General features: G+C 33.8%; 1 protein-coding gene across 2 annotated transcripts; it reads right to left on the reverse strand.

Moving 5' to 3' along the window:
- Positions 1–6529: 6529 nt before the first annotated feature.
- Positions 6530–9528, reverse strand: LOC141610781 (1-aminocyclopropane-1-carboxylate oxidase 1-like). 2 transcript variants are annotated; one of them, XM_074429042.1, is made up of 5 exons: positions 9333–9528; positions 8605–8831; positions 7726–8059; positions 6941–7267; positions 6530–6784 (listed from the first exon to the last, which is right to left on the reverse strand). In XM_074429042.1, the coding sequence occupies exons 1-4, from the start codon at positions 9441–9443 to the stop codon at positions 6977–6979; spliced, it is 963 nt and encodes a 320-aa protein (XP_074285143.1). In that variant the 5' UTR covers positions 9444–9528; the 3' UTR covers positions 6530–6784; positions 6941–6976. The 2 variants fall into 2 exon arrangements, with proteins under 2 accessions (XP_074285143.1, XP_074285142.1); XM_074429041.1 differs by having other exon boundaries at positions 6630–7267.
- Between the last annotated feature and the right edge of the window lie 1470 nt (positions 9529–10998).

The following is a 10998-nucleotide window of genomic DNA, read 5'->3' on the forward strand; positions in this document are numbered from 1 at the left end:
TATTTTAATGTTTTTGAGTTCAGCTTTAGTATAAAGTTTTTGAGCACATTTACTAAAATATTACACTAAAAAAATATAATATTGCTCAAAAACTATATTTATAAATGGTAATATGCTCGAAAAAAAAAATGTATATATCTTTCAAAAACTATGCCTTCTGATCACCCTCGGATCGCGTAATCCTTTTTCTCCAATAAATGTTGGTGAACATCAAATGATATCCGAATAATTTTAAACTTATTATGAGAGACAATACTCATGAGTGATGAGTCATGACCCACATTTAAATCCCGTCAACATCAAATGATATCCGAATACTAAATTACTTGAGTGTGTGTTACCCAACTATTCTCCCCGAATATTTGATGTACTTCTAGTAATTAATAAGCCCCATATTCAATTGTCCATCCACACCATCGCATGGGCCTCCATATTCTCGTGTGCGTCATGTTGGTGTCGCAGATTTTACAAAGAACGTCTAAGCCCAAAATAATACCAACCTGAGTCTTGTGTTAGACGACTTTACACATAAAACAAGTCCAAGTCCGAATCATAATTAATTATTCATACGTAACATGATAATGGACGGAGTGAGTAAGTACAGTTAATACTTAATAGTAATACGTCTGTCCCGATCAATATAATAATGTCTACCGTCGATGACGAGCACAATTTCTCTCCATTTCCTAAAAAGAAATGGAGAGGCAAGTTCTTATTAATGGTCCGGATCGCATCTTGACAACATCTAACGGTTCTCAATTTTTTACCGTATGTGGCGATATTCACGGTCTACGACCTACTTAACATATATATTCGAAATAAACGGTTTTCCTTATGAAAACAACCCGTACTCAATGGTGATTTTGTCGATCGAGGTTCGTTTTCATTTGAGGTTATACTTAACTTTTTGCGTTCAAGTGTTTATACCCGAATTCATTCTACTTAGCACGAGGAAATCACGAAAGTAAGACGTGAGATGAACAAATTGCAGAGATTCGAGTACTAAGTCGTTTCAAAATGCACAGATGCGAAAGATGAAGGGTATGATATTCAACATGATGGAAAATTAGTTACGGTGTTTTCGGCTCCGAATTATTGTTATCAATTTGGTAATAAAGGTGCGTTGATTCGATTTGAAGGTTCGGAATTCAGTTTTCGGGTGCTGAATATTGAGGTCTTTGATGTGTAGACATGTAGTAGTGTAGTACGTCTGTCCTGATCAATTTTTTACGTTTTATTAGCACGATTTAGTTGTTCATTGCTCAACTCGTCATAATAACTAATCGAGTTTTTTACGTTTATTTTTGGCACAAAGGTTTAGAAAATAAGATATATAAACGGAGTATTCTTTCAGATATACAAAAAGTGAAAAATCAATGCGTACTTGATGAGAAGGAATGTCTTTAAATCGTATTCTTAATTCTGGTATAAAAATGCGAAAGTGATGTGTATTTCTAAAATGAATGAAGGACTTAGTGCAAATAGTACTATGTAAATCATAATATGACATTATTTAGTAGGATAAATGACGTGCATAAGTTATTATAAAGTTGTTATACAACAATTAATGGAAACAAAATAACTCGGACTAAAGAGGGATATACACGAGAAAGAGAGAAGAGAGAGTTATTATATATGAACCAAGAAGTCGATAAGAATGTTGCTCGGTAGACCGATACATAGGGCGAGGAGCGCCACCAATGCACTTAGACCATCCCCAAGCAAGGTCACCGACTGGGTCGTGACCTTGTTGGGTCACCTTAATGACACCTTAAATTAGGATTAAGGGGTTAATTTTGGTGACCTTCAACTACTCAGGGTCAATTGGTGACCTTGAGTTGAGTTGGTGACCTTGTTGGTGACCCGCTAGGTGGCACACTCCCATTGGCTGAAAACAAAAAAAGGACAACCGTCAAAATAAAGAGAAGGTGACATTTGGTTGAGTATGATGACCCGGTAGGTGGCACTCTCTCATTGGTTAAAAAGTGAAAAATAATTGGGTTGGTGACCTGGGTCGTGACCTTCTGCTTGGGAGGATGAAAGTTGGTCAAGATAATTAAGGTGTGATAATGAGGAAAAATATTGGTGACCCGATTAACTCGACCTTCTGCTTGGGGATGGTCTTATGCACGTAGCATCCAGCTACACAATGATGACTTGCAAGGTCAAGAAAAGACGTAAAGTTTACATGGGTTTAGAATCAGAAAAAATAATGAAAGAAGAAGACTAAGCTCAGGAGAGATACCGCCGAGGCCGTTGTTAACATGCTAGTAATAACACAACCATGATCAAATTTGTTTTTGTGCTAATTGCATGTTGTAGCAAGAAGAATGAATGAAATGTATAATTCATGGTGAATATATTAAGAAAGTGTTTGAACTCCATGGAGAAAGGAGTGGTGCAATGTGTATATGTATTTATATTGGAAACTTTGTGGGCTAGTACTAGTAGCGGATCTTGAAGTAAATAGTAAGGATTCTAAGGGGAATTGATATTAAAATATTGAATTCGGTTATGTGAATATTCAGATTCGATAAGGTGAAAGAGGTATAATAATAATTTTACATTGAAATATGAAAGTTTAACTGGGATTACACCTCCTCAACCCTTCTAACATAACTAAGGTCAACCACTATCCGGCCGAGTTACATGGCCCAATTTGTATTTGAATAGACAAATACAAATGTGACTTGAAAACATGACTTGATCCAACCATTTTGAAATTTGTATGTTCAAGCTAATTCTTATCTTCAAATAATTCGATAATCGATTATAATTAGCAGAAGCAGATTGGTTAAACAAATTACAAATAACAGATTTGATTGTCATGTTTGACTAGTATATTACAATTAGCAGATTTAATAGAAGTGTTTACTAATTAGCAGGTTTTAGGTTAATAGATTGTTGTATACATGTGTAAATTATATACAGATTTATTTTTTACAATCTACTAAAGCAAATACACTGGTGGGAGCAGCATATTGGAAAACAGTAGATCAGTATGCCATTTATTAAACACGTAGGCGCTGTTTGGTAAACGACACATTGGCCAATTTTTAGCATATTCAAAGGTTTTAGCATGTTTGACCAATTAATATGCTAATTTTAGTGTTTGATAAACAACATATTGAAACAGCATATTTGGGGTCAATATGTTGTTTTACAATATGCTGCTTACTATAGCATATTGGTTAGCATATTGTAAAATAGGAAATTTTTCTCCATTTTACAAAGAAAACTAACAATCTACTAATGATAATCTGCCATTTACCAAACACTCAAATTAATTCTGCTAATTATAATATGCTAGTTAAAACTTCTGATAAAATCTGCCATTTATAATCTGCTTATGCTGAAATTAATCCGCTGTTTACCAAACAGGGCCGTAATTTAGTAGGTTGTTGAATCAAACATGTTAAAAGTCTTAAATATGCCGAAATTTTATCAATATATTATTTACCAAACAATCCAACATATTAATTGTGTACAACATAGGCAAACACGAAAGAATCCCGATTCAATGAACCAACATAGGAGTACCTCCGAACTGATAAAAAATTAACTAAACATAACGTAACTTGTACTGAATCAAATGATTCATTTACAGGATCCAGTTGGGAGGCTAAATTATTAGGTAATGTGGGCACTGGGCAACAAAACAGTACAACAGAAATTATAATAGAGTACTCCGTAGTTTGTTTTCTTGGATTTTGTGAAGGTAAAAAGAACGTGTTTATGAACAAATTCTTATTTAGGACGGTTGTAACTGTAAGCATGAAATAGATTTAGAGATTGTTTTCTTACATTGTAAGGCAAACACAATGTGCATATTTACAAATTCTTATTAAGACGGTTTTAAACGATTTTAAAACAATAGATAATGTAGTTATTAGTAATCTTAATATGGAATACAAATTATAGTAGCTAGATGTTTTTACGATTTTTGTAACTAGTGAAAGAACAGGGCCGGTCCTGAACATTGTGAGACCCTAGGCGAAATGTTAAAATGGGGCCCCGACTATAAAAATACAAGTACTAATACAATTCAATAAACGAAACAATAGACGCACAAATTTTTTTGGACACTAAATTTTTTTTTTTCCCAATTTTTGATCTTTAAAAAATTTAGAGAGAAAAATGATTTAAAATTTGAAGAATTTAAGAGAAATACTATACGTTTATCGTAAAAAAGATCGAAATTCTTTCAAAAAGTAGCTATGAGGAATTGAATACAAGACCTCTTATAACTTGGTAAGATGCATAACCACTTGACTACTTCCCTTATTTTGGTTTTTATGTCTAGTATTTGACAAGGGCCTCGAGTTATAGCCTAAATAGCGGACTTCTAATTCCGCCCTCATGGACCCTTTCTAGACTTGGGCCCTTGTCACTTGACCCATCAAACACCCCTATGGGCCGGCCGTGTGAAAGAAAGTAATGGCGGAGCCAGAATTTGAAGGCAATGCGGCGGAAATTTTTACCCGGGCAAAAGAGTAATATTATATAATGACCTCAAAAAAATTTGAAATTTTAAACGCCAGTAAAAGCGAGTGTCTCTGTTAACCTCCTCCTCGCTCCACCACTGAAAAAAGTGTCATAACTTGAAAGAAATGACATGTTCCTTACTGATGTTGGGTTAATTGTTCATAATGTTTTATGTGGCTAAAAATTTGCAGTTAGTCTTGCTGAAGGCGGGTCGGAGCAAGTGACGGGTAATGTCACTGACAAAATGGATAGGGGGGACAAGGTGGGGACACCCCATGTGCTTTCCTCTCTCCTCTATTTGGGTCATTTGTGAGAGGAAATGGTATCCGTCACTCCAAAGTGACGGATACGTGCCGTTTTCAATGAGATTTTGTGAAAAATTTGATAGTTTAGACTTTAGACAGCTATCTACTCTTTGTCTAGTGATTAATCTGAGCCAAAAATGTCACTTAAATTTGTGGACCTCAAAATTATTGTTTTAGATGCACATGATCATTTGCATTTCCTCCTCTAGTTGCTTATTAATGGCCGTAATTTAATCTGGTGAAAAAAAATTGCAATTTAGATTATACTCCTTAGCTAGACACCTAGACTGTACCCAAACTAAGGTAAAGATTGAACACAAAATCTTACTGAAGACGGCACGTATCCGTCACTTTGGAGTGACGGATACTATTTTCTCTTACAAATGACCCAAATAGAAGAGAGAGGGAAGTACATGGGGGTGCCCCCACCTTGTCCCCCTATCCGTTTTGTGAGTGGTATTACCCGTTACTTGTTCCGACCCGTCTTCAGCAAAACTAACTGAAGATTGAAGTGTCTCAAATAAATGTTGGACCATTAGCTTGTTTTAGAAAACCTTTTATTTTTCCGAGTTTTAGTTCCACCATTTCGTAGGTACAATTCATCAAATTTTCATCTTTTTTCTTTGCTATTAGTACATAAAATATCCATTATGCATCCGGCTATATCGATATGATGATATTATCTTAAAGACTTAAACCAAGTATTTTCGTAATTTCCTTGTAATATTGTATAATCAGTAACTCTTCTATATGACCGTCCTATAACATAGGACTGACCCAATAAGAGAATAGCCCACACTTAATAGTTAATTATATTTGTATTTTAATTTTATTTTGATAACTCAACATCTTAGGATGAACTCGACATATTTAAATGTGCTATATTAGGTTATTAAAATAAAATATTTTTATACAAATATATTAATTATTTTAGTTGGGCCTTTTGTAAATAGGCTAGTCTTATTTATAATATGGTCCTATAAAATAATTTGTATTGTATAATTTTCATATTTTGAAAGATCTTTACAAGGAACATACCACTATGTGTATTGATGGGCTATTGATAGCCCATTATGAGTTGGTAGCATTATAGTGTATCATTGAAATGATTTGAAGATGGGCCAACACAAAGGAAAATCCTATTAATTTTAAAAGATTGACCCAGTGCTGAAAGAACGCAAAATCTGGGTGTAGGCTGGTTTCCTTTTAGACGATTATATTCGTTTAAGTGTAAAACGGGTTAAATAATACTCCATATAAGAAGACAGGAGAAACGTTTGTCATTTTAAAAGTATCCTGTTTTTTGTCTCATCCATCTATTTCACTATTTGACCTTTGAATTCTTTAAAGTGTCAAATAAGCCTACTATATTATTGTCAGAGCCAAATAGAAGATTTGAGTCTGAAACTTATTGTCGAGGACACATCCTGTTAATTCGATATTACCACTTATGTGATGGGCATTGCATTAAACTCCTCTAAAAAAAGTACATATTTTGGTCTATAAATGCTACTTACTATACAACCGTCGTACCATGCGGTCAGACGAGAATAATGTGATCACTTTTTGGGTAAATAGTAATCATTTTTAGATAAATAGTAATAATTTTTTATGACTAAAAAATGACCATTTTTTCACGGTGGTCAATATTTACCATAAAATTGGTTACTATTTATCAAAAAATGATTACATTTTACCAAAAAAAACACTGGAATAATGGTTGTACGTAAGAATTGCTGATTTTGGTCATTTTACATTATTAAACAAGTTTGGTAAACCAAACAATAATTTTAATTGCCTTGACCATAGTCAATAGGTGAGAAAAGTCATTGACAACTCTTTACAGTAATAAAACTTTTTTTATTACCAAAAATCCACATTACATCTAACTTTTTTCCTTTTTTTACAATAACATTGTTTTCATCAAAAAGTAAACAAAAAAAGTTTCTTTCTTGAACTTTCTTGTACCCAAAAATCACTCCACACACATAAAACTAAACAATAGTTATTGGGTAAGACGGTCTCACACTGTGAGACGGTTCCATTATGTAAAAAGATAACTCATTTATTAGTAATAAATGAATAACCTTTTTTTTTTTTTTTTATAAAAATTGACCGTCTCACGGTATAAGACCGTCTTATTCTAAAACTTGTGAAAAGTAAATGATCTCTATATTATATTAACTCTAAGCAATAGCAATAGCATCCATGCTAATTTTGTTGTCCAAATTTTTCATAAGTTCAAACCTAGGCTCTTTTGCTTGGAACTTAAGTCCAACATACATCTTCATATAATCATCAAACACAAACTTAGGATAAACTTGATTTTCCTCATTTCCACCTTTTACCAACTCCGGCGCCGGGTAGATAACCGCGTCGTTCCCGGGGTTGTAGAATGATGCTAACGACATTCTTGCCCCGTCTCTTTGGGCTATCACTCGGTGCATCACGCTCTTGTATTTTCCATTTGTGATCACCTATATCAATCAAACAACTACTTTAAAATTTCAATTTAATTTGTTGATGAGTTTTAATAAAGTTAATTATTCAGTATGGAAAATGAGATGACATCACCAGGTAGTACTCAATCTTGATAATACTTTCTCAAATACCCTTAAAGATATGTGAGATTGAGTACCAACCAATGACGTCCTACAATTGTCTAGCAAGCATAGGTCTATTAATAAAACTATGGACATCTATTGGGCCTTGAATTGGGTTAGATCGATTCCGACTCACCAACTTTTCTGATTAAGTTTGTCCAGTCAATCAACATTTGTCAGCTCTATAAAACAAATTTAAATTTATTGACAAAATCTTGCACTAGATTACTCATGATTAAAAAAATAATCCTATTTAAATCACAAAATCTAATCAATTGTTCCTTAGAAAACAAGATTATGCAACTAATATAGGGAAAATATCAAATATGTACCTCAAGTTGGTCACCAAGGTTTACAACAATGGAATGGCGCATCGGCGGAACATCAATCCATTGCCCATCTTTGAGTAGTTGAAGGCCACTAACTTTGTCATCTTGGAAGAGAAGGATGATGCCACCGGCATCGGTGTGGGCCCGGAGACCCTTAATCAAGTCTGGCTTAGGGCATGGTGGGTAGTTGCTTACTTTAGTCCCAAAGTTTGGACCTTTTCCTCCATAAAACACCTTCTTTAGATACCCTTTTTCTAGTCCTAAGTTCTCACATAGCATGTCCAATAGCTCCTCTGCTAATTTCTCTAGCCTTAGAGCAAATTCCTTCATCACCTTCCTATATAATACAAAGAAAAAACATATATTTTCGTCATTTAACGTTGTTTATCACATTTTCAACTATACTACTATAGGTCCCAGACTCCTAGCAGTGGAAGATCTTAGTTATGCTGAGAGGTGCTATAGCCTTGCTGGTTTTTCATATTTTTGTATTAAATTATCATTCAACCCCCTTTGACTCGATGATTGAGTATCAAATATTCACATGCAAAGCTAATAGTTTTGACTTTTGAACTCGGCCCTCTTATCGTTGGCTCCAAGATCCGCAACTGCGTCACAGTGTCACATTTATAATGGCTTGAAAAAGAGTGATATTTATGATCTGGGTTCGAATATTTCAGGTTCAAAATCCTTCTTTTGGGCATGTCTCCTATGTATATGGCATGCCCAAAAGCTTTTCCATATTAAAACAAGTGAGAGGATTAGTTGCATACAAATTCATGCCTTTGCTAGAAGTTATATAAGAAGAGATTGTTTCCAAATGACTCGAACCCATAAATAATGAAAATTGAGTCGGGAATTGCATATAGACTAATACTTTACCTATAATCGTCGTCAAGATCCGGGAGTTGAGCCATGTTAGATTGAGGTAGATGGCGCAAGAAGAAGGTGCTTTCCCAATCCATGTCTTTAATCTCAGTAGACACATTTTCAAGGCCTTTGTTAGCTACCAACTCTTTAAACCTTTGCTCCATACATTTCTTGTAATGCTCCTTTGTTAACTTCTCCACTGTGTCCAATAGTTCATGAGGTATTCCATGATTCACCAACTACATACATACGTATGACGAACATCGGTTACAATTGTATTAAATCTGAGCCGTGACATTGCTTCAAATCGTATGTTGAGAAAACCTTTCTAAGCTTGTTTATGCAGACATGTAATTATTATAACCATTGTTGTTAAGTTATATTATAGTCGGAAACATGTGCAAATGTCAGCTAGTTTAGCTGGTAAAGTCATGAGAAGTGATACTCATGACCTGGTTCGAATCCAGTCAACAAAATAGTCGATAATGTCTAAGAGACTATACTAGTTATAGTCGAAAACGTGTGCAAACGTCCAGTTAGTTTAGCTATAAAGTTATGGTAATCTCATGACCAGGTTCGAATCAAGTCAGCAAAATAGTCGGAAATATGTAAAGAGGCTATACTAGTTTGTAAACTTAAATGTGGCATGTTTGTACATTACCTACTTCCAATTGATTTTAGGATAAAACCGAGTTATTACTGGTACCACCGTAATAAATATAAACAAAAATGTAGTTTACCTCGAAGAAGCCCCAGTTTTCACAAGCATCATGGATCATAGCCATGGTAGCTTCCCTCTCTTCTCCATTTATTTTCTCCAAACTAATCACAGGGAAACTCAAGTTCTCCATTACAATATATTTAGGTTTTTAAATGTTTTTTAATGTGTTTTTATTTAATGATGCTATAACTTGCTATGCTAAACATAAGGGTAGGCTTGTGCTATTTATAGGAGAATGAAAGGGAAGTATAGTTGGTATAAACAAGGATTGATTAGTGAAGCTAATTAAAGTAATGACATTAAAAGTGGGACCCATTTAGAAAATAATGCATGGGGTCATAAGAATTGATCATCTGTCCAATTTTCGTGTTTCATCTTGTGTCTCATCATCTTTATCTCCTGACAGATATTCGCTTGTATAGCTGGTAAGTCAGGTAGTATTTAAGACCTGAGTTCAAATCTCGTCAACATCAAATTTATTCTTGTACCTCTCTATACACCAAGAAAAAAAATTACCCTAATGCATTATCGTTCGTTTAACGTGACTTATTATTTTCTTGATCATTATTTATGCATTAGTAATAACGCACGAAATAAGACACGAAAATGAAACAGAAAATCATCGATCATTCGGACCTACTACATGGTTGCTTGTCAAACCCTCTTCCTTAAGTCACAATGGTGGTGGGGGTGGCTTTTGACCAAGAAGAGGTCAAGAGAAGATCAGTGGAAGCCACCTTAATGTTCTTATTAAAGCATATGTTTTATGATTTTATTTGTTTGTCACTTTGTTTTAAGGGATGTCATATGGGGGAAATTACCTTGTGTTTTGTATCTCTTGGATTTGTCCATCATACGTGTAGTTCTTATTGAAAATAATGTATATTTGCAATTTCATTAATGTATTATTACTACTAATATGATGATGATATCAACCACTATACTAATTTGTCTCGCACGAGTTCTTATAAAAGACGATTTTATGTAAACTTATCTTTAACACCTGTTATAAAATGGATGATTATTCTTTTTGTTTCGTCATTTTTTCTTTCAGCTTATATATATTATATATTGAGTTTTCACGTTGTTCTAATTATAACGGTTGTTCAAAAAACTTACTGATTATCTTGTGTATTATCTTGACCTAGCTTGTTATGGATGAATGGTCACTTAAGATTCATAAAAAGTGGCTTACACGTACTAATCAAATGTATGTATTTGGTATGGATGTAATATAATCACTATATTTTATAAAAAAAATTATCCGATAAAAAAACTCATTTACAAGGCAAATGCCACTAAATTGTAAGTTCTGACATAATATAACAAACGATACTTAAATCAAATAGCCGCATAAAAAATATACTCAAAAATTATTAATTCGTCCAACGAAATTGTTGTAATAGACTAATATCTATACAACAAAGCTATAGATCTATATCTCGATATTCGCCATGGACTTTAACAAAATATTTATACAACCATTTGATATAAACTTTATTACTTTATCAAAGTAATTGGTATTAATATTTTGCAAAGACAAATTATTTGGTATGGGTGGGAGTATATATGCACGTGTGTTCCAAAAAGGGCTTTACTCTTTATATCATCCAAATGGACTTATAATGTGGTGCCGAAAGTATCCCACAAATTTATACTTTACTCAATTACACATTTTACCTTAT

The sequence above is a fragment of the Silene latifolia genome, chromosome 11 (genome assembly GCF_048544455.1).
Source record: "Silene latifolia isolate original U9 population chromosome 11, ASM4854445v1, whole genome shotgun sequence".
NCBI classification, from domain to species: domain Eukaryota; kingdom Viridiplantae; phylum Streptophyta; class Magnoliopsida; order Caryophyllales; family Caryophyllaceae; genus Silene; species Silene latifolia.